Raw genomic sequence first — 25,034 nt, 5'->3', positions numbered from 1 at the left:
TGCTAGTCAAAGTTAAAAGCATGACACTAATGCGACTAAGCTTTTAGAACTATCACCTTCAGAAAAGGTCCAAAACAACAAGCATAAAAGAGATGTGATCAGTAAATTAGAAATTGTGGGAAAATGTGGAAAAATAATAAACTTCCCCATGAAATAAAACTTCAAAGAAACAAAAAAGAGGGATAGCCTAAAGACTGACAAAACTTCAAGGACTACCAACCACAAGCCAAATATAAAATATGGTGAATTATCAAAACAAACCTGCCACAAAAATAAATTCTGGCCAGGTGTAATGGCATGCACCCTTGATTCCAGCACTGGGGAGACAGAGGCAGGTGGATCTCTGTTAAGTCAGAGGCAGACTGGTCCAAATGATGAGTTCCGGGACAGCCAGGGCTATATAAAGGGATCCTTCCTAAAAATGGATGGATGCATGCATGCAGGGCCAGAACAGGCATGTTGCTGGATGACAGAGTACTCACTTATACTCTATATAAGGCTCTAGGTTCCATTGCCATCACCTCAAATATATAGCCAATTCCAAGAAAGATGTAGCTTTCCAAAGAGTTTAAATTTTATGTTATAGGCAACAGTAGCCACAGAGCATCCAGGTACATTAAGAGTGATCTTTCACAAGAGCCATGCATAAAGACTCTAGAGTCTGGCTGCCTGTGTTCTAACCATCACTCAGCCATTTACAAGTTGTGTGACCCAAGAGGATACTTAATTTCCCTGTAACTCATAGAACTTATCTATTCTGTATCTGAGGAGTTTTCCCATCTGAATAATAGAGATAATAATAGCACATCCTATGCCTATCGTGGAGATTCAATAAGCACTTGAAATATAGTGCCTGTTGAAGTGCCTAGCTGTTCTGAGTGTTATCATGTTGATATAACATAGACATCGTTATCTGCACAACCTTTCTGGGCCTTGACTTTCTGACCTGCCAAATGGCATTAGCAGCACCTTCCCGCTTTCTCAAAGATGAATAGGAAGATGAAATAATGGGTTTTTGGTTACCTTACTCCAACAAGCCAAGCGCCATCCCCCAACCCCACCACCCACCCCCAAGAAACAGCACTTAGAACAGCGCTGGCAAACAGTTGGTGTCAGCTACACATTTGAATGCAGTTTTAAAAACTGTTAAGTGCTGCGCCTGTGAGCACAATGCTGGTCCCATCACAGGAACAGGAGCCAATCTCTGAGGATTACTTTGGGGGAGAATGGAAAGGGAGAAGGCAAAGGCAGGGAGACCAGTGTGGAAGCTGAGGTGACTATATAACTAAATAGTAATAAGGACTTGGATTTAATTGGGGGGGGGAGCGGAGAGGACACAGCACTCCAGGAAAGGAGCTGACTTTGACACTCCATATTCCTCTCAGCCAAATGCCTGCAGGTAGCCTCTCCTGGCTGCCCAGAGCCAACAAGTTACAGGCAGAAACTAAAACACACCAAGAAGATACACTCAGTGCTAGGTGTGCGAAGTCTGAAACATCACTGAGATACCCAAGTTGAGTTTTACAGCAAACCCCTCAAAGTACAGGCTGGAGCTCAGAATGGACACGCATGGTCACTCTTCAAAAGACACGGATGGGCACTGAAGGGAGGAGAGCCGGTGCATTGGAGACACCAACCTCCCACAGAATTCCGGCTGGGGAGAAGCCTGCAAAGGAGAAATGGGGAGGGTGAACACTAGGAGATCAAGTCTGAGAGAACACCACAAATGATGAAAATCGGTAAGACGAGGGTCACGTGAGGCTGGCAGTGAGAACAGGACTAGGTCTGAGAGCACTGGAGAGAATGTCAACAATTAACAGGCAGGAGAAAAATGGAGCCCGTAAACCATCCCCTTAACCACTGGGAGATGCGCTACAAAATAATATCTGGGCCAAGAGATACTCCAAGACCCTAAAATTTAAACAGGATTTCAACACTTACATATTCAGTTCTGCAAAAGGTTGGACTAACTTACAATGAATCCAAAGCTGCTGCACCCTTATCGAGGAAAGGCCTCTAATTAGGTGGTAATGAGTGCTGGAGAAGCATACCACCCAAACTTCCATATGCACAGGATTTCCTGGGGATCTGCACAAAATGCAGATGCTGATGCAATAGGCCTGGGGCCTAGCTAAACTCCAAGAGCTTCACAGCTTGGCACTCAAAATAAAAAGCATCTAAGAAAACCTGTCTGACTGCTCCCTGGACAGACAAGAATTTTAGCAGCAAGGTTCCCTAGGAGGACCATGTGGACAATGTTGACACTAAAGCAGCCGTATTTCAGCTGCCAAGGTGATGTTTAGCTCAATCGAGTTTCAGTGAAGCTCCTGTGTGGTTCAGGTACCTTGTCCCTTTGTTTGAAGTTGGGTCAAATATCCCACAGACTCCCATAGACATCTTTTGATTCCTACTGATGGTCAAAATGCCTTCACATGTTGCATGCCATGGAACCGACACAGTCATGAATGGTTCCCCACTTTCCATTGGATGATACAGAGCACCCAGAGAGATCACTGTCCAAATCCCAGTAGCAGAAGTTGGCCAGAAACCAGGTTCTCCCACTTTCCAGTCACTGAATAGAGACTGTGGGAGAAGGGTTCTGGTAGCTTCTTCCTACTTAGGAGAATAAAGCTGTGACTACTCAAGAGACGACCAGTGCTCAGAACTGACATTCCAAACCACATCATGTCTAATTCTGAAAACTCCTGAGCACGCATCCAGGACTACATACATCTGTTCAAATTAGATTCCCTTTACAACTTCCTTTCCAATGGTACTACACACTTCATATACAAGAGCTATCTTATCACACACAGTAAGGATATCAGGAAAAAGCTGACTCTCCCATCAACACTGTCCAGGCATAACACCAAACTGTAGCCGTAGGTGGAAATCGAGACAAAGCGACCAGCCTAACAGTCATCAGGCTGAGCAGTTTACTGGAGCTGAATTGCAAAGAAATCGCAATCCTGTCAACTGAACTGTGCTGTCAACACTAGAAATCAAAAGGAAACATCTAGGTTCTTCACTCACTGCAACTATAAAGAAGTTTTCCAAAGGAAAGGGGGGCTGTACGTGATATTAGACATTTCAGAGCAACAAGCTGGAGTGCCTCGGGCAGCCACTGATTCAGCAGAGTTCTGTGGTAACAGTGAGAATTTAAATGAGTTGCCTGGATCCTCAGAAGGATCTGGGTGGACAAGTCCTAAGGGCAGGTTTGCTATGCTACGATTAAGTATTTGACTTAGGGACTGTGTCACTTCAACAGGCCCATCTTTCCTCCCCACACAAAACCAACCCACAGCTCCTGAGGCCCACCCTAAAACCAAGCACTCTGACTTCTTCTAAAAGAACTCAAGTGTCCAAAGACAAGATGTGCAGCCTGATTTGCTTACACTACACGTTCCCCGCCTCACCTGCCTTCCAGTCCTCTGTCTGTGGACCAATGCCAATAAAAGCTGAGGGCCCTAAGTAAGGGAACAGTAGACTCCCCATGTGCCAGACCAGGAGCAAGGAAGGGTCTAGAAGACCCAGTCTGTGCGGCAGTGTTTCCCCTTTGGGCGCCTGCTCTGACCACAGAAAGCCACTAACACATTACAATAATCGAAAGGAGTTTCCAGGTGGTTTGAAGTGCTAAAATCTAAATTCCCAGATAACTACAAAGCTATATGACCTTGATACTTAAGCACCAAGGAAAACATGAGCAAGACTGAAATTTCTGAAAAAGAGAATGAAGTGACCACCACCTTGACCCTCCTTTGAGTTAGAACACCAGTCCCTCCCCCTAACTTGTCCTGTAAATCTGACTGCTCTCCTGGCTTGTCCACAAAACCAGCATCAAATCACGGGGCAGATTACTTGGATAGAGGCTGCAGTCACACCAGATTTCAACTCAGTCCTGAAATGGGGTGACAGCCCTGCACCAGCAACTTGTAGAGCTCTCTAGATGATTCCAAAACCTGGGAACCATTGTCTAGTAGTTGAAAATACAAAGGAGTTTAAGGGAACTTAGATCAATTGCAAATTTTCCTGGGATTTCATATCTCCCTCTGGTAGAAGGCAGGCTTGAGACCAGGAACAATAAAGATCCTACATTGCATTAAGCCCCAAGGCCCATCCCTAACAATTCCAGAAACTCTCTCTAAAAGTCAGTCCTGGCATCATAAACACAGCTCACCTGATGGTGACTAATGTTTGCAATTACAGCCCTTGAGAGGGAGAGATCACTTCAAGGTCATCCACATCTGCATAGAGTTCAAGGTCAAACTCAGCTGCCTGAGACCTGGTTTCAAACAATTCCCTGTCTTTCCTACCTAGGGCAAACATTGGTTTGCTTTACTGCTGCATTACCAAAGACATGACAGCAATTCTCAGAGTGACAAGCAGGGCTAAAATCCAGCTGGATCATTGACTTGCTGAAAAAGTGAAGAATTACCAAACCTGCGATTTTTTTTTACAACTGTAAGATGAAGACAAAAAACACAAAGCACTCCTGACTGTTGTGACAATTAAGTTACTACTTGTAAAGGACTTGGGAAGTAGCCGGCACACAGGAAGCACTCGTAAACAATCCTTAATTAAAAGGATGATTTCCAGGAAGGAGCCTACCTTCACCTAAGACATCACTCGCACCTTCCCCATAGGCTTGGCTTGCCACAAGCTCTGCCACCATAGTCAGTAAGCAGACAGGGCAAGAGGAAGCCCTGAAGCCAGCATGGCTGGACTGGAATACAGATTTAGAACTTCCTAATTAGAAGATCCTATGTCTCTCACATCACATTGTAGAGCTTCTAAGCCTTCATCTGTTGCAGGGATGGCAATGCTAATATCTAACTCAGAAGACAAATCCATTAACTGAATTAAAACTGAAAAGCATTTAGAATGGAATTTTGTATCTAAGTAACCATTCCTTCATGTTAGCTATTATTTCATTAAGCACTTGATCTCCATGAATTCAAGGCCACCATGATATGATATACATAGCAAACTCCAGACCAGTCAGATTTACATAGTAAGACGAGTGAGACAGAGAGACAGAGAGAGAGAGAGAGAGAGAGAGAGAGAGAGAGAGAGAGAGAGAGAGACTGACTGCCCAAAGTCAACTCTCTCCAAGACTAGAAGTAAGGACACACTTGCATTTCCATTATCCTAAATTCAACTTACTTTCTGTCTCTGTCTCTGTCTCTCTCTTCCAAGACAGGGTTTCTCTGTTTAACAGCCCAGGCTGTAACTCTTTTTGTTGACCAAGCTGACCTCTACCTCCCAAGAGCTGGGACTAAAGATGTGAGCCACCATGCCCTTCTTCACCTAACGTTCTACTTATCCTGGCTTTCTCATCCACACATAGTTGGTTTTGTTATGTCCTACTGAATTGTAATTGTATGTCTACCTATGTCAGAACTGAAAAGAGGTGGCTTGCGGTGAATAAATGACAAAGAACATAGGTTTTCAAACAGTAAAGGTGAAAGGAATGTTTCGTTTTCACTGTCTCTCATACAAAACCAACTTAATGACTTTTTTTTTAAAACCAGGCTGACCTCAGACTCAGAGATCGGCCTCTGCCTTCCAGTGCTCAGATTAAAGGGATGCACCACCACTGCCTGGCTCCAACTGTCATTTTCTTATTAAGAAAAATGCTACCAAAAAGTGGAGCCTGCTTCATTACTTCGTTATTTCATATTTGCCAAGTCTTACACTCCATTTCTAGGCACATGACTCAATTTGGTGCCCACCATTACTTTCTCTCCAAATAAAGTAACACTACTAATTCCTCGGTAGATATATGAAGGATGAATGGGTGTTTATTCCAGAGAAGCGATTCATACTAATGCTGGTATTCTAATATCATAAAAAAGTTAATGCAAAGAAAAGAGCTAATGTAGCTTCCAAAATAAACCACACACCTTGTGCTCACTCAGACACATGCACAAATACACACCCCCAGTGCACACTGAGGGTTACACTCCCAGGAGTTACAGAAAGGCCACTTAAGGCCCCCAGTCTAGGAAAAAGAAGCCTGCGGATTTGGGGAGTTGGAGAGACTCTAGTCACAGAAGAGCATTTAAATATATTTGTCTGCTTATAATTTCCATTGCAAATGTGATTAGTTTGCTTGAATAAATAAGAATATGATGTGTTGGCCATGTTTTCCTCTTGAGGGTTATCACAGAGTTTTGATTAAGGACAAATGTTTGAAATGTTGGGTATATTTAAGTTCACTGCACTTAAAATGATCTAAGAAGTTGTATAGGCTTGATTAAAGGGCTGCCTTCGTGAACTTAAAATTAAAAGCAATAAATTCCAATGATTCAAGTGATTGGGGCTGAATATGGTATTCTGCCAGAAAAGTTGAAATGCAGTCCAGAGAGGCTGAAATGGTGTGCAGGTTTGAAGAACCGGTGAAGGAGGAAAGGTCAATTTGTCGGAGTTGCCTTCTCCCTGGGTTCGTGAACGATTCACATTACACAGAATCCCTTTTAAGTAGAACTTCACAGGAGTGACAAGCTCCCAGGACAATCTGTTTTGTCATTTCCAAGAAGAAGCCTCTCCGAGGCTCATAGGCGGGCTTCTAAGTGTTGTCAGATGGAGAGAGAGAGGGGAAAGGATGGGAGATGGGGGAGGGGAAGGGTCCGGGGCGAGCTACTACGTACAAGCTCAGGCCAAGTCTCCCAAGCACTTTCCAAAACGGAAGTCAAGGTGACTTCCCTACCCGCGGGAGGGCGGAGCCCTCGAAACGTAATAGGATCGGCTTCAGCCCCAGCTGGGGCCCCTAGGAGAAACCCAGGCCATCAACAGTCGGGTGAGAATCAGGAGAACCCCGAGGTGGCAGAGGGGTCTGTGTGACCCTGGGCTCGCTCCTGTCCCAAGCCACCTGGCCCCATCCGCGTCCTCCTCCTTGCTGCCCGGGCTCGGTCCCGCGGGACACTGCTCCCGACCGGGCCAAGTGGGAGTGTCCGGCTGGCAAAGTTTCTGCAGCACTGTCGGGCCGCGGTAAGCACGCGGCCGCAAGTGCGGTCCCCTGTGCCCTCCCTCAGCTGCAAGGTGGAGCCCCTCATCCAACCCCCCGACTGCACCCCGCTAAGCTCCAGATCGACCATGCCCGCCGCGCTCACCTTGGCGGCCGCCATGCTTCGGCCGGGGTGCAGGCGGCTTCGGGACCCGCTCTCCCGCTGGCTTACACTGGAGACCCCGGCGACTCACTTCCCGTCCCGGCTGAGGTGGGGGCGGCGATTCGGCCCGGCGGCGTGCGCTCCCGGCCTGCTTCCCCACGCCCTCCCGGCGTGGGTCATGCGGGTGCCGCCAGCCCATTGGCTGGGCCGAGCCAGAGCCTCCGGGGCCCGCGTGATCTGAAGGCCTCTGCCCTGTAGCCAGGGAGGGCCCTAATCTGGAAGTTGCGGCGGGACCAGGACACGTGACTCCAGCCATGCTGTCCAGCTTTATCAACCACCTCGGTGGGTACCCAAGAGCCATGGAGAAATGCAAGCCACTCTCCGGAAGACAGGTGACCTGGTGAGGGAAGCTTCTACTTGGTCTGGGACCAAGGACTAGTCCTGGACCCAGGAAAGAGCCAAGTTAAGGTGGGCGGCGCACAATCCTGGAAGTTGACACACATACTCTCACATACACACCTAACTGGGGCAGGTTCACCCTGGTTGTTTTCCTGCAGAAGGATCCCACTGCAATGCCTTCGCAAATCCCCCAAGTATTGACTAATAGAAGAGGAGATTAACAGCTGGCCAACCTACTTTGAAGATCTAGCTTGATAAGCTCTTGAATGTAGTAAAAAAGAACACACATTTGTAGAGCTATTTTGCATCGTCTCTATATTAGGACAAAAGAAGTTACAGACCATTAAGGAGCCTAAGGGCTAGTGAGATGCCCAGCATGTGTTAGCTTTCATGTAACTTACTCAGGCAATAGCTGGTTCCCAGGACAGCCTAAGAACAGTCAAGACTGGAAAGCTTCTCAGAGATGGCTCCTGATGTAAGTATGTCAGTCCAGTCGGTACATAGCAAGAGATGTCCCAACCATACAGAGTGAGAGGAGACAAGAAGCCCAGAATTGCTGGGGGACCCAAGGGTTTGGTCAGAGAAGGCAACCCAAACTTGGAGACTGCTGGAGGAAGAGTCTTCATGACAAGAAAGGACTGTGTTGTCGTTGTGGAGGGTCTTGGGTAGCCTGCAGAAGGTTGTATACTACCTAAGGGCTTCTAAGTCCAGAAGCAGTATATACACATTCCAGTGTAGTTGGGTCTCCACACTGTTGCCTGAATGTATCCCAGATGCACATGTTAGAAACGAAATCACCAATGTAACACACTCAGGACCTGAGGGTTCTGCCCTAATGTATACATCAACACCTTCATAAGAAAGGCTTGCAACCCTTACACTCTAAGCACCAGGAAGGTGGGAGCAGGGGAACCAAACATTCCAGGCCAGCCTAAACTGTATAAGGAGACCGTGTCAAAAAAGAAAGAAGAAAAAACAGGCACATAAAAGTGAGGGCATAGCTTTCTTGTTCCTGGAAGATAGAGGACTCAGGGAGCCATCTTGGAAACAGAGAGACAAGGCCGTAACCTTGATCTGGGACTTCTCAGCCACCACAACTAAGAAGAATGGGTTTTTATCCATAGTCTCAGGTACTGCGTGGTGGCAACATGAACCAGGCGTACAACCTGTTTGATGTATGGAGGATGGGTCGGGACTCAACTACCAGAATATCCAAACATGTGTGTTAGAAACATAGTGCATGAAAACAGTGGGTCTTAATGGCTGACGGCATGTAGGGATTATAGGTGAGGACCCAACATAATTTGTCCACAGGTGTGTGGTATGGATGTCTGGAAAGATACCCAAGATGAGTAATAGCAAAGGAGGGCTTTGGAGAGGCCTGTCTCCCGAGTGCACATTTGCAGCCTGCAGACAATGTTAGAGGAGCCCATGAAGGAAGCAGTATTTGCCCTTCCAAGGGCTCAGGGAGTTTCTACAACTCCAGAGCCAGTGAACATCTCATTTCTCTCTAACTCTGCTTCTCCAGTGTGGCCTCTTTGCTGTCTGTAACCTCTGTCTCCCATTTTAGAAGGCCATGGTGGCACGCATCTGTAAGCCTATCCTGGCACTTGGATAGTAGAAGCAGAAGGATTTAAGTACGGTTCAAGGCTGTCTGGGATACATGAGATGTTGCCTCAGACAAACAAACATGAAAAAGCACTTTGACTGCACTTAACATTTAGGGACCGCTCGGAGAATCTACGCTGTCTCTCTCCACCTCCATCCCTCAGTCACATATGTGAAGTTTCTGTCATAAAAGGAATATTGTCAATAGGGCCCTGGATGTGGACATCTTTCAACTCACTGAACACATTATACTATAAAAATAGGCTACAAGTGTGTGCCTGTATTATTTCAAGTTACATGTAAAATCGTTCTCAGTTAATTTTCATATTGACATAAGTGACTGGCCTCATGTGTCCTCTTCTATTCCCCGGAACACCTGCCTACCACCATCATTTAAAGTAGCTGGCAAGGTTCATCTGTGAGCACAGTGCCTCAGATTTGGGCCATTATTTGGAACTTGAAGATATAATCAGTTAAGATAAGGTCATCCTAGAATATGAAGGACCCTTAATCTGATGTGGCTGGAGTTCTTGTAAGGAGACAAGAGTCAGGCATGATGGTTCATGCTGTTGATCCCAGCACTCTGCAGGCAGAAGCAGACCTAATCTACACATGGAGTTCTGGCCAGCCAGGAACAGACAAAGAAGATATAGTAACACTATGTAATTATTTCTTACAATGAAAAGTAGAAGGCAGAGGCAGAGATTGGAGCGGTGGAGCTACAGGCCAAGGAGCATGAAAAATAGATACCAACCACATTTCAAGACTGCCGTACCTCCCAAGAAAAGAACTCTCCCCACCTCTGAAGGAAACACAGCCCTGCTAATTCCTTGCTTTGAGACCTCCATCTACCAGAAATATGAAAGAACACATTTCTGTTGTTCCAAGCCACATATCTTGTGGCATTTTGTTCTGACAGGCCTCGGAAACTAATATAGGTCTCCTAACCACCTGTGCTTTATAGCACATTTTGTCAACCTTGCTGGCTGGGAAGGCAGCCAACCCAAACCTCGGGGAAAGCTCACTGACTCAAAGGCATACACTGTGAGCCTGAGCCTAAGTTCAGAAGAGCTAGTGACGTGGCCAGTTGTGAGCCTTCACTGTTCCCAGAGCACCTAGGCCTTGTAAATGCCCTTTGACCGTGCCCTTTAATGATCTGTTTTGCTCTGCTCAGTTAATAACAAACAAGCAAACACCACCACTGCCATCATTCCAGATTGGACTGCTAGAACAGATATCCAGCCAGATGGCAGGCCAAGCATACCAGCAACACGGGGTTTGAGCCAGGTGACTACAAACTGCAAGCTGGATTGCTTTTGTGACAGAGTAGAGCAAGCACCATAGAACTGAGACGCTTTCAGCTGTTGTAACTGGCACTGGGCCACTTCAGGACACCGAGGAGTGTTGCACATGCCTTCCCAAAGAGTGGGCTAAAGATATGTCAAAAATAACCTATTCTTAATAGACACAAAGGAGAAAACTGTGTCAACATTTTTCGAGTTGGAAAGGAAGGAAGGGAAGTGAGTCAGAAGGAAGGCGGCATGAGACACCTTGGGAAAGTGTGACTGAAAACAAGTCCCCAAAATTTGTGGCATTATACTCTGAGAACAAGCTGTCTTGATTTCTTTGGTTTTTAGACAGGGATTCTCTATATAGCCCTGGCTGCTTTTATAGACCAGGTTGGCCTCAACTCAGATCCACCTGTCTCTGCCTCCCAAGTGCTGGGACTAAGACTGTGTACAACCACACTGGGATTGAACAAGGCTGTCCAAGGAAGCCTCTGTAATCAGTAAGGCCTTCTGGAGATCTTTTGAGAGAATTCGTTTCCTTGATGAAGTTTCTAGAATTCACCCACATTCCTTGGGCCACACCTTCCCCTTGCCTCAGACCACATCTTTATACTTTGTTAGTTAGTTTATTTGTTTTTCAAGACAGGTTTCTCTATGTAGCCCTGGCTGTCCTAGAACTTCCTTTGTAGACCAGGCTAGCCTTGAACTCATAGAGATCCACCTGCGTCAGCTTCCAAAGTGTTGGGATTAAAGGCGTACACCACCACCACTACCACCTGGCATCCTTGTGATTGTTTAAAGCCAGCAATCTAGGGTCCAGTTCCAAAGCACATCACCCTGATCTCATATTTGGCCTCTCTCCTCTTCATTTGATGCCTATAGCTACACTGTGATCCCCCAGATAATCCAGGAGAGACTCCCAATGGCAAGTTCAGTGACTGTTCTATTAGTTTACTAAAGGCATGGTGGTCCACTCCTTTAACACAGCAGTCAGGCAGAAGAATCCTGTGAGTTCAAGACCAGACCGGTCTACATCTACATAGTTCCAGGCCAGCCAGGAGACCCTGTCAAGGAAGAAAGAGGGTTTGGGGGAAGTAGGAAAGGAAGGAAGGAAGGAAGGAAGGAAGGAAGGAAGGAAGGAAGGAAGGAAGGAAGGAAGGAAGGAAGGAAACAATAGAGACTTGGTGACTTTAAACATCAGCAATTTATTTTCTTGGAATTCTGAAATCAAGTTGTTGACAGAGTTGGTTGCTTCTGGGACCTCACGTTTTGGTCACAAAAGCCATCTTCTTCCTATGTCTTTCCTTTGTCTTTGTCCTGTTCTTTTAATATAAGATCACTTGCCCTGTTGGATGAATATTAAATGGATCTGAATTCATTTTAATTAATGACCCTTTTTAAGATCAAAGTTTAGTCTCCCTCCGAATATCAAGTTAGAATATCAAGAGAGGAAGGGATGCTCAGCCTGTAACAACTGCCAAATTTAATTCCATCTACTACTTTAATTCCCCTCTGTCATATGGTACAGTGTATTCACAAGTTCCAGAACTTGTGACAATGAACAAAATTGAGGATCCATGATTTTGTTTAACATTTCCTATTCTGAAATGTTTTCACCATGTCACAGGCATTAGAGAAACACTAGTTCTTAGAATACATACACAGTTGCTCTATCCATAGTTTCATATACTCTCAGTAAAGCAAAGAGGATTACTTGGGGGTAATTGCATCAATAGCCCTTAAAGGTTGAGCCTGTTTGGAAGAATCCAACACCCTTGGTGTTGCACCAAACCAAAGTCTATGTTTGTGAACTCAGCTGTACTGTAAAACAATCTTTGTATATGTAAAGATGTATTGCTCTCATTGTTAATAAAAAGCTGATTGGCCAATTAGCTGGACAGGAAGAGATTAGGTTTGACAGTCTGACACAGAGAAAATGCTGGAAAGAGGAAGGGTGGAGTCTGGAGTCACCAACAGACGCAGAGATAAGAAAAATGGATATGCCATACTGAGAAAAAATACCAAGTCACAAGGCAAAGCATAGATAAGAAAAATTGGTTAATTTAAATGTAAGAGTTAGCTAGTAACAAGCCTGAGCTATGGGCTGAGGAGCATTTACAATTAATATTAACACTCTGAGTGGTTATTCCAGAGCAGCAGCTGGCACAGGAAATCTCTCCCTATACAGCTGAGATCCTCTGGGCCAGTGCCACTCAATTCAAGGACAAATCCAGCTTAGGTCACCCTGGTCCTCCAGCGCACTCACATACACATATCAGAAATGGCCAGTGCTTGCCAGCCCCTCATCTGACTATCAGGAAGGGGCAGGCAGTAGTGGGTAATGCTCACATTTAGCCCTATGACCGCCCTGCGTTTGGAGTGTGTCTTCTGAGAGCGGCAGCTGCTTCTGAAGAATTTCTGAAACACTTTACCAGGAGTGCCAGGGCGTTTTAATTAGATGCTTGGGAAAACAGCCTTACGAAGCCGGTTTTTGTTTGCAGAAGACAAAGAGTTTATATATGAGGTGGTTGATCCTGTGGAGACGGGGAAGCTAGCTTGCTCCTAGTGTGGGCTTTAGGGAAATTTATGGGATAAAGTAGGAGGACAGTCTAAGGTGTGGGTTACATGAGGAGAAGTTGCAATCTTCTGCTTTGTAGAGCTGAGATCTAAAACCAGTGTTCATTTTTGTAAGCTTCCCACAAATTTGAAGTGGAAGCATATAAATCACTTGGCACATGGGGAATATATTAATAACACTACCAGTAGGTAGTAGGTATTAGGTAGCCTAACCTTCCAGTATGTGGCTACCCAGATGAAGACCATTTCCTCCTAAGCCTTGCTCTCTCAGGACCTTCAAAGGAAGAGAAATCTGGGAGTGAGAAGAAGTAAACAGTGTAGAGCAACTTCGGTGTGTGTGTGTGTGTGTGTGTGTGTGTGTGTGTGTGTGTGTGTGTAGATCTGACTCCAGCAGCATACATGCTATCATTCACTCTACCATGGAGCAACCCACCTCCATGCCCAAAACTTACTTTAAATGCTGGAAAGACAGAAAATATGAAAACACCCAAGTATTTATGAACAACCTGCTAGCCTTAGCTCTATTTTTTTTATTTAATTTTATTAGCATTTTTCCATCTATTTTACATACCAACTACAGTTTCCCCACCCTCCTCTCCTTCCCTCCCTCTCCCTTCTTCTCTATCCAGTCCTGCTCAGTCTCTACTCAAAAAGGGGCAGGCCTCCCATGAACAAAGCATGACAAGACAAGTTGAGGCAGGACCAAGGTCCTCCCCACTGCAACGAGACTAGGCAAGGTAATCCACCATGGGGAACAGGTTCCTAAAAGCCAGCTAAGTGCCAGGGACAGGTCCTGGTCTTCACAGCTAGGAGCCTCACAAGCACACCAAGCCACACAACTTTGGCACACATGCAGAGGGCCAGGTCAGTTCCATGCAGATTTCCTAACTGTTGGTCCAGAGTCCATGAGCTCAGGTCAGCTGTCTCTGTGGGTTCCTCCCTCATGACCTTGAACACCCCCTCCTCCCCTTTTTCAAGAGGACTCCCAAAGCTTGGCCCAATGCTTGGCTGTGGATCTCTGCATCTGCTTCCATCATTTATGGGATAAAGGCTCTCTACCCAGTTAGGGTAGTCAGCAATCTGTTTACAGGAGATGGCCAGTGCAGGCACCCTCTGCACTGTTGCTATGAGTCTTAGCTGGGGCCATCCTTGTGGATTCCTGGGAGGTTCCCTGCCACAAGGTTCCCTGCCCTAACCCCAAAATGCACCCCTCATCAAGACATCTCTTTTGCTACTCTCCCCCTCAGTCCCATCCCCAACCCGCCTCCTGTGCCTAGTAGTGTTAGCTCTAGATTTCCAGTTTGAAGAGATACTGAACCAACTTTCCCTGTCTGAACTTGTCAGGTGGATACAGTCATGATGCCAGCCTCAGGGCCGCTAGCCTTGGCAGGGTGTTCACTTATTCTCTGCTTCTGATGCCTAAGTCTATTAGAGACCCTTTGCCAGGAGCAGGCAGCCCATGTAACTTCCGAGCATGCCTGCCAGTAACAGAGCTCGTTCTCTTTCATTTGCAGTGCAGCTAAGAAGAGCTCTAAGCAGCAAAAGGCGGGAACAAAATGAAATTAAGCATCAAGAGAAACGAGGAGATACAAATTCTAGCTGATCCAAAGATCTAGGCCATTGCCATAAGCCTGTCCCTCCTGGGGTTCTACCATTTTGTAGGCTCTCCCTGTCCACTACTCCAGGATGCCTCTATTTCTCTATACTCCAAACTAATTGCAGCTCTGGGCCTTCTGGACTTGCTGGTCTCTGCCTGGAGTTCTGTCAACTCCTCCTGGATTCTCATTCTTAACTTCCCTGTCCTTGGTCCTTGGCAATAGGCTGCTAACTTGTCTTTGTCTCTCAAGCCCAGCTCTGCCCTCATTAAGACTTGTCAGGGTGAACAATTATTTTTTACTGTTTCCTTAGTTTCTCAGAAGATGATTTGTTTGTTTGCCTATCTGTCTGTTTGGAGATAGAGTTTCTCTGTGTAGCCCTGGCTATCTTGGAACTCACTCTGTAAACTAGGTTGACTTCAAACTCAAATCCTCCTGCCTCGGCCTCACCAGTGCTGGGATCAAAGGTGTGCACCACCACCAACTGGCCAGAAGATACTGGAGAGCCAAAAATGGGGAAAATGTGGTGCCTATCCCTGGGTTATAGATTCTGGGGCATCCTCTGGGTAAATGGCCTGACTCATGAACCTTTTCCTCATTGTCAACAGTGACTTAATAATGGGTGTAATAGACTGACCTAGACTGTGACTCACTCCAATTCTCATCTTTTATAACTTAGTTTCACCACCATGACCTCAGTTAGGTTGCTATTCTTTCTCTTTCTCTCTCTTTTTTTTCTTGTTTTGTTTTTGTCTTTTGAGACAGGGTTGCTCTGTGTAACTTTGGATCCTGTCCTAGAACTCACTCTGTAGACGAGGCTGGCTTTGAACCCATGGAGATCCACCTACCTCTGCCTCCTGAGATCCACCTATCTCTGCCTCCTAAGTGCTGAGATTAAAGGTGTGCGCCACTGTTGGGGAATATTAGTTTAAAGTGTGTGACTTTTGCTTATGCTGCATTTGTTGAACTCTGAAGCTGTGTCACTGTGCCTGTCTAAAACACCTGGTGGGCCTAATAAAGAGCTGAATGGCCAATAGCGAGGCAGGAGCAAGGATAGGAGGGTGTGGCAGTCAGAAAATATAAATAGATGGAGAACTGAGGCCAGAGAAGGAGCAGCAAGAAAACAAGGATAGGAGGATATTAGGGGCCAGCCAACCAGCTAGCCACGGAGTAAGAAGGAAAGTAAGATTTACAGAAGAGAAAGAGAAAAGCCCAGAGGGAGAAGGTAGACCGATTAATTTAAGAAAAGCTGGCTAGCAACAAGCCAAGCTAAGGCTGGTTATTCATTCATAGCTAACAATAAACCTCGGTGTGTGATTTATTTGGGAGCTGGGTGGTGGGCCCTGAAAAAGACCAAAGAGCCAAAGTGAAAAACCACATCCACCACCGGCTAGGTTGCTTTTCAATAGGCACCATCAAATACTAGGATTCTAATTTCTCTTCTTGTATTTGCTTAGACAGACAGATAGCTTCAGATAGGAGACGGAAGAGAAGACATTGACTCATTAGAGTGATGGGCCTTGGGCCCTAAGCTGTCATTTACCATTCGTTAGAACAGAACACAAAATATACAACAAAACCCACTTTTAGGAGTTTTATTAGTAAAGAGTAGGGAGAGGGGATGTGTTCAGGCCTGTCTGGAAGAGGGGAAGTGGGTCAGGCTTGTCTACTTTTAAAGCTCACTTAGCAAATGTGTATGGGGCTTACACAGCCAAGCCACCCATACGCATGGCTTACTAGATTACGTGGCCACTCTGCACATGCACATAAGGCCCTCGGGTGACCAGGCATTTTGCATGAATGCTGATGGTGCATGCACAGCCAACCCCAGAAATACTAATACTTGGAATGACTGAGCATTTTGCCAGAATGTTGACAGCCACGTGGGTGGTCATGAGACCCCAGAAATGACAACATAAGCTGTGAACTGTCTCTCACAAGGAATCATATTAGTTACTTTTCTATTGCTGTGATAAAACAAAGATTAGCTCACAGTTTCAAAAAAAGGTAAGAGTCCGTCATGGTGGTAGGCAACAGGAATCTGAGCTTTCGCGTCTGTAACTAGAAACACAAAGCAGAGAGAGCCGATTGGAAATGGTGTGAAACTTTTAATGTCAAACTCCACTGTCGGTGACGTACTTCCTCCACCAAGGCCTCGCCTCCTAACCCTCCTAAGACAGTGCTCTCGGCTGGGCACCAGCTGTTCAAAGAGCTAAGCCTAGTAAGGGCATTCTCATTCAAACCCCTATAGGGATAGACTTCTTGATCCCATCAGTTTCCCTGACTGGTTTCCTAGGTCAGGTGGATGACTTTCTATTGTGTATGGCAGAATATAAAAGTTGCTTTTCTACCTCAGGCTGGTTGTCACAGTCTGTAGGGACCGGTTGCCCCTGAAACCTGATAGTTTCCCAGTAGAGCCAGTCTCAAAAGCCAGTACCAGGTTTTTGTAGTTTTAGAAGCTCTAAACTGTGTTTGTTATCATAGAAGTCATAATGGGTAGATGCTTGTTCCCTAGGTGGTTCCCTTCTAGAGACATGTTTCGGTGGAGGGGAGGCAGATCCAGGTCCCAAAGAGGACATGTGGAGTCAGTGGGGGTGGGTGGGGGTGGGGGAACACGGGGACAGGGACACGACAACACAATATGGACATAATCTGAGGATGAATCGGAATCATTGTTCGTTGAAAAAAAGAATGCCTTTTTTTTTTTCATTTGTTTTTCGAGACAGGGTTTTTCTGTATTGCTTTGGAGGCTGTCCTGGCCCTGGCTCTGTAGACCGGGCTGGTCTCGAACTCACAAAGATCTGCCTGCCTCTGCCTCCCCAGTGCTGGGATTAAAGGTGTGTACCACCAGCGTCCAGCCTAGAATACATTCTCTATAGTTGCACATATGATTAAACAGGAGACAAGGGACAAGTGAACTGGGGTGTGGCTTGAGACCTTGACAACAAGCACCAGTCATATGTTAATGGAAGGCCCACAAGTTCCTCTTGCCATAATTAAAGGGAATGACTGCTTTAGAAAGCATGACCCCAAAGGAGATCCTTATCCGGATGTCTGACCTTGGAAAAAGGACTTCTTCTGGATACTACACTTTAAGAGCAGTTCATTCCTCAAGGGGATAATCACTGAGCTGTTCCCTAATTGTGTCCCTTTGTGACTTAGTCTTACTGTGTGGACCTGTTCCCCCTCATACACTCCCAAAAGGGAAGGTCCTGATGTCTTAACTCTTTTCTGATTTCTCTGTACTTACTAACTAAACTCTAGCCCTTAATGGCTTCAGGCTTGGGATCCGGAATGTAGGGGTTTCATCCTTGGGATCCGGAATGTAGGGGTTTCATCCTTGGGATCAGGTGTTCTTGGTGTAACTAGAAGGGAACAATGGGATCCCTGGTTCTATGGTAGATGTATTTTCTGAAGAATGTTTTTTGTTTAAAGAAGCTGCTGTTTTGGGCTGGAGAGATGGCTCAGAGGTTAAGAGCACTGACTGGTCTTCCAGGGGTCCTGAGTTCAATTCCCAGCAACCACATGGTGGCTCACAACCATCTACAATTCAATCTGGTGCCCTCTTCTGGCATATAAGCAGAACACTGTATATGTAATAAATAAATAAATCTTTAAAAAAAAAAAGAAGCTGCTGTTTTATACATTTTCATCCTTCAAAACCCCCACAAAATTTCCTAGAGGAAAAGGCATAAGGGAACTCTCTTAACACATATTGAGAATCATTAAAAATGAAAATTAAAAAGGTACTGGAGAGCCAGGCGTTGGTGGCACATGCCTTTAATCCCAGCACTCGGGAGGCAGAGGCAGGAGCACATCTGTGAGTTCGAGGCCAGCCTCGAACTACAAGAGGTAGTTCAGGACAGGCTCCAAAGCTACAGAGAAACCCTGTCTCGAAATGCACCCCCCCAAGACCCCCCCCCAAAACAAAGAAACTTTATTCTCCTGGCTGTAACAACAAACACATCGCACATAGCTACCGAGAACTTGCAGTATAGTCATGAGAGCTGAGGTGGGCTGAAAAAGTGAGACACTGAATTGCCAAGATTTTGTGTAGAACGAATATTCATTAAACCTTCATTAAATAATTTTTACAGTGATTGCATTTTGAAGTAACAATATTTATTTTAAATATGGGGTTGAAGTGAAATATATTTTGAAGTTAGCTCCATCTATTTCTTTAACATTTTAATGTTTCTTTAGAAAATTTTAAATTACAGCTAGGTGTTGGTAGCACAAGCCTTTAATCCCAGCACTTGGGAGGCAGAGGCAGGCTAATGTGTGAGTTCAGGGCCAGCCTGATCTACAAAGTGAGTTCCAGGACAGACTCTAAAGATACACAGAGAAACCCTGTCTCGAAATAAATAAATAGATAAGTAAATAAATAAATATGCGGTGTAGAGTGATTGAGGAAGACACTCACCATTAATGTTAATTTCTGGTCTCCACAGGTATACACATGGATGAGAGTACCTGCACACACATGTACAAACACACGTATAAGCCACAAATGTACAAAATTTAAAAAGAAGCAAGATAAAAAGCATTATGATTCCTTTATTTTTCTTACAATTTGTTTGTTTGGTTGGTTTTTCAAGACAGGGGTTCTCTGTGTTGCTTTGGAGCCTGTCCTGGAACTCACTTTGTAGACCAGGCTGGCCTTGAACTCACAGAGATCTGAGTACCTTTCCTTCCTGGGTGCTGAGATTAAAGGTGTTCGCCACCACCGCCCATCATTGTTACAATTATTTTAATATTTTAGTGGAGAATGCAAAAGAATTTAGTGAAGTTAGTCCTCACTTGGATTTTGTTTTGTTTTAATGGAGGAAGTCAGTTTAGAACAATGAGGGTTTTTTTTTTTGCATTTTTTACATCATTAATAGGCACCATAGTATTTTTATCAATGGATCATTTAGAACCTGTTTAGAACCTAAACTGTGGCTGTCAACACTTTCGTAAATATACTTCATTTTTTACTGATAATAGGTCTGTTCTCTTTATCCCAAAATCACAAACACACATTTTAAAGCTAGAAAACATTAAAACTTGAAGTAATTCATAATAAATACTGTGCGTGATGAAGTCTGTCTTAGGGATCTATGAAAAGCCTGGAATTTTACCTTACCGGAAAGCTATCAAACATATGGATGCTGCCGGAGGCCAGGACAATCCTGGCCTGAAGACAAAGGACAGTTTATTGCTAAAGCAATGCTGGTATCAATAGTTAGAATATGACTTCAGGTCCCCAAGCCTCAGTTCCCACAGAACAGCATCTAGAGGGCTGGATGACATCTCCACTTGCAGTGAACAGCAATGGAGAGGAGATAGGTTAGCTCAAGTCAGTCAACTCATCCTGCATCTGGGAAATTCACAGGCTGTTTGTTATGTAGCTATCTAGTCATCAGTGCCTCAGCAGGATACCCGTGAACACATGGAAAATTATCTTTAAAGCAAATACTGAATTTGGAGGTTACATTGTATTTTATTTATCACCTGATAGCCCTTTCTTCTTGTCTAAAGAGTGGCCTGCGTGGGGCTGGCATAGTCTATCAACTTCCTTTCCAAATTCCTTTGCCACAGAGCTTAATGCATAATCTACAGAGAATCTTAGACAGGAGTCCTTCTGTGGTGGAGCTGTTTGATCCTGTGTGGACTGTCAGGTCTGCTTCCACGAGCACAGTCAGGGCAAGCCAACGCTACTCTGCCAGTGGGACTGCAAATGTGTCAAGAAATGAGAGACTCACTCTGTTCCTGCTGGAACACAGCCTGACACCCCTATTTGCTTCCTATAACAGCCTCTTCCACTGGCTATGGATGAAGTGTCCCTAATGGCCCAAAACATCTAAGAAGAGAGCTTACCAAGAAGATTTCATTCCCTGAAAGAGATGTCATTCTAAGGTTGGCATGAATAAGTTATGAAAAGCCTTCACGCCTGAAAGAGACATAATCATCATTCATGTATAACAGATTTGTTTATTCTGTAAAGATTCATTTCAGTTGATTAATTATCAGTATCTGCTGGGGGAGGGGTAAGAAGGCTGCTCTGATGAGAGAATTATTGAAGTACATACTTAGAATATTTATCATGGAACATGTATTGGATAAACAGCGTACTTATCACAGTCTTTCTGTGTGGAATCTTTCTTCCCCAGAACAGATTCCACATCCAGGGCCATTCATATGACAGTTACCTGTCCAATCCAATACTCTACTTTTTGTGGAAGAACAACATATATATATATATATATATATGTATATATATATATATATATGTGTGTGTGTGTGTGTGTGTGTGTGTGTGTATTTCCAAATATCCCCCAAATCTAATTAAATGTGATGTTTTGGTTGTTTTGTCTCCCACAACCTTAGCAAAACTACTCTAAAATAGAATGCAGATACCTACCTCTAAGCACATTAAGTTTAATCTTTGTACTATCCTGAATAGTAGGAATACTGTTTAAAGAGACGTTTTAACTTGTGTAAATTAATATTAGATGATAAATCCAGTGTGACAAAGTGGCTAGAATTAAATCAAAATACTAAATTCAGTAGTCTTCAACAATCTATATGGAATGATCTTCAACTAAATTTTGCCTTCTATTTAATGAACATGATGATAATAACTATTCTAGTACGAACGTCTTGCTGTATAAGGTACCAGTGGAGTGCTTTAGACAAGCTTTCTTATTTGTTTCTACACCATCCTTGAAGCTGACATCATCAGCTTCTTACATAAGGCTGAGGAAGCAAGGCATAAAGGACTATGCCACCCACGACATACCACTGGACTCTGACTTTTCCCCATGCCAGGGTTCTCAATTGCTGAAGTTCTTAGACAAGACCTTGGACTAGGAGTTACAAGACCTGGGTTACTATCCCAGCTCTAATAGTACTATCTATGTGACATCTTTATTTTTGCCAGCACCAGCTTTCCCATACCCTCATCTCCTTACCCCATGGCTCCAATCTATGATGTCCAAATCTTTTTATATATCTCTTTGAGCTTCAGACTCATAGCATGCATGTATTCATTTGCCTTTTGGTCATTTATACCCTAATGCACCCCACATAGACACTATCCCAAACAGCTCTTCTCATACTGATCTCCATCTCCATAAACGGTTCTGCCAACCTCCTCCATAGTGTATCTCCTCTCCCTACGTCTACTGTGGGGGTTCAGGCACGACCATGTTTTGAGGAGTTTGGTAAGGAGTCTGTGTTTCACACCATTCTCCATTTTGCAACCCAAGTCTTGGAAAACAAAGATCCCCCTCTGCCTGGGATCTTTCAATAATCCCTTGCTGGCCTTAGATGGCTGTGACGGTCTCTAGAGTGCTCGATGGCTCCTGCCTAACCCTTTAGACTCACTTTCGGCCACTTTCCTCCCTGCAATGTCTGCCTAGTCAGTCCAAACTGGTTTCTGTTTCTTCAAGTTTTCTTTTGCTCTCTCCTTGATCCGTTGCCCAGGAGAACGCCCTTCTCTCTCAGCTTTCCCTTTCTATTTCCTACTTAGCCTTTGAGTCATTAGCCTCGTGTGAGCATCCCTCCATCACTTACAGCCGCCGTTGCTCTCACTACCGCCTGTTTCCTTCCCCTGGTAGAGTGTGAGGCTGAAATCAGGGAATCTGCAGTTTGCTGACATACACTTCATTCTTAGAGTGGAAATTACAAGTAGCACCTGCCCCGCTTTAAATCTTAGTGATTTTCAACATGTTTAAGAAAACATTTTAAAAACTTAACAAAGTAAACAGATGCAAGTTGTTTTTATTATTCAGCTTAGTTTTACACCTAAATTGAAGGCATCTAAAAAGTAAAATTGAATTAAAGGTGGCTGAGGTCTCGTTGCATTAGAATCACTCTGGAATATTGTTTGGGGTAAATTATGAATAGGGACAGATCCAGGGAAGTTGTGTTATTTTGAAATCCATCAGATGACTCAGAGCACAGACAAATTTGGGGAGTGATGACTGAAAACCACTTTTTTTCTGATCTGGAAGATTATGGTCCTCATGAGTCAGTGTAGAGAAAAATATGGGTAATTTCCTTGGTCAGATTAATCCTACAGAGACAGATGAAGCATATTCTTCTAGAAAAGAGTCTATCAAACCCAATAGTATAATGACAATTGACCAATCCGGCAAGTAGGTCATATTTAACTTGTGAAGGTCAGAAACTAGTTACCAGGAGGCAAAACTTTCACAGAAAATGACTCATAATGGAGAGAGGAGAATTCAGCCACCGTGGCTTTAAAAACAGACCATAGCCCCAAATGGGCAAGAAAAAAGGGGCCCTCATGCACTGTGTAAGGGATGGGCACTCCGTGTGTAACACTTCACCAAAAAGGGGGCCCTCATATTGTACTATCTCCCTTTTGCAAACTACCGTGTCACAGATTAAAATTTTAACATTGTTTTGCTGTGTGCTTAACAAGTGTATTTGAGAACGAACAAATTGCCTTAAAGCTGTTCTGGAAATAAGAGTGTTTTAAATTAAGTGTCAGGATACTTCCCTGGAATGAAAAAGAAAGCTGAGAATCATACCTGTAGAAGCTCCCTTGAGAAAATGAGGGTGTAGCTCACTGGTGGGTCATGTTACTAGTGTGTGTCAAAGGCCCCAGAGTAGCAACACAAAAACAAATGAATAAATATATGAATACTTCTTTGAATAATCAGTACAATACAAAATACAATTTTTCAATGAAGAGAGATTAAAAGCAAAAAAATTCACTTGTATAATTTTGCATTCTGAGAACCTCATGCAATCGGGCACAACAACAATATATACAGAACAAAAAAGTTTTTTGATAGTATTGCTCAAATAAAGACATAATTGTTTATGTATAGACCATATGTATATTCATACAGACATGTGAACACACACTGTGGAACTAAATAGCTTTCCATCTCTTTAAATGGATAGTATGACATTTAAGTGTTGGGAGTGGCTGGAGATCTATCTTCCTGGTAGAGCTGTGCCCTGGTGTCTGTAAGGTTCTGGGCTCAGTATCCAGTATTGCGGGGGGGGGGTTGGGGGAGAAGATCTTTGAAGGAGATTTTGGTTATTTAGGCACATTCTCTTAATCAAATATCTCTTTAACATTTTATATATGCCATTATAATTGTCACTGAGTGGTGCTAAAATGCTATGTAGCAAGAAGGTCACATGGCCTTGGAGACTTACCATACTCAATCATTTATATCCTTTCTATTAAAGTGTAAACTTACTTTAAAGAATACTAAGCAACTAATATTCAGTGTTGCATAATTTAGATTATAAATGAGAGAAATGATCTAAGAGCTTTAAAAGATTCCTGACTTAGTTTTGGTCCCAGCTGCAATCCATTTCCTTTCACGAGCCTCTCTACCTTCCTATTTCAAGCCACCTGGACTAGTGCAGTTGGCTTATACGGACTTCTGCAACTAGCTGCCCTCTGTACCTTCAAATCTAACCCAGTCTTAGGCCAGTCTCCGTGTAGCAATCAGAAATCTTGTGTTGACTTTTCATCACTGTGACAAATAACCTAAGAGAAATAACAGAGGGGAAGTTTAGGTCTGGCTGTTTCAAAGATAACAGGGGTCGCCTTCACTTTGGGCCTGGTGCAAGGTACAACCATCAGTTAGTAGATGAACGCGGCCGAGCTGCTCACTGCACAGTGGCCAGGAAGCAGAGAGAGGATTCCTATGTGGAACTCTCTCTTTGCTGTGTAGCCTCTCAGCTATCAGATGGCGCTGTCCATGTTCAGAGTAAGTTTTCACTCGTTAACCGTCTCTGCATGAATCCTCACAGACACACTTTGAAAGCATGCTCAACTGACCTTCTACCTAACTATGAATCCAACCAATTGACAATCAGCATGATCATCATTTTACTCTGTCAATATATAACCTGGATCATGTCACTGCACTTGCTTTAAACTCTCCCATGTGTTCCCTTGGCTTGCTCCTTGATATAGTACACCACACTTGCATTCTCCATTCTTATTTTCTGGCTCTCTCTCCTTTCTCACTATGATCCTTAATCTGAGATTTCCTTGTGTTCCTGGAGATGGCAATCTGTTTCCCACCACCAGGTCTCTAGCAGAAAGGCTCTGCTAAGTCTCCTCCTACTCTTCCCACCTTGGTATCCATGGTTACCCTCTCAAAGGACATGTTCCCTCTTCTCTGCTCCCATCTCCCATCACTCCACTGCTATCAGACATTCTCTTGCTCCCTTGAAGCTCTCTGTTTCTATTATGTTTCTCCCACTAAGGCTCTATGAGAACACTGCCTTCTTCTTTGTTTGTATCTGGCATAGTTGCTGGCATGTAGGAAGCCTTCAACCAGTGCTGAAGTAATGAAGGAAGAAATTAATTATTAGCTAGTATTTAGAAGCAGCTAACCTTTTCTTTGCGGTAGAATTAAAACTTGGCCAGGAACCAACTGTTCCTAGTTCTTTGAAACGTAAGACAACAGGACCTC

General features: G+C 44.3%; 1 protein-coding gene across 1 annotated transcript in view; it reads right to left on the bottom strand.

Annotated features, from left to right (window-relative positions):
• Positions 1 to 7,290, bottom strand: part of Slc25a13 (solute carrier family 25 member 13) — a 170,103-nt gene extending 162,813 nt beyond the window's left edge. Inside the window, exon 1 of the mRNA XM_005082923.4 lies at positions 7,113 to 7,290. Within this exon, the coding sequence (XP_005082980.1) occupies positions 7,113 to 7,127 (15 nt within the window). The 5' untranslated portion in view covers positions 7,128 to 7,290. The remainder of the gene's footprint in view (positions 1 to 7,112) is intronic.
• Between the last annotated feature and the right edge of the window lie 17,744 nt (positions 7,291 to 25,034).

This window comes from Mesocricetus auratus, unplaced genomic scaffold (genome assembly GCF_017639785.1).
Source record: "Mesocricetus auratus isolate SY011 unplaced genomic scaffold, BCM_Maur_2.0 Super-Scaffold_100019, whole genome shotgun sequence".
NCBI lineage: Eukaryota > Metazoa > Chordata > Mammalia > Rodentia > Cricetidae > Mesocricetus > Mesocricetus auratus.
Note: the sequence above shows the minus strand (reverse complement) of the source record. Positions and strands in the feature narration are given on the sequence as shown.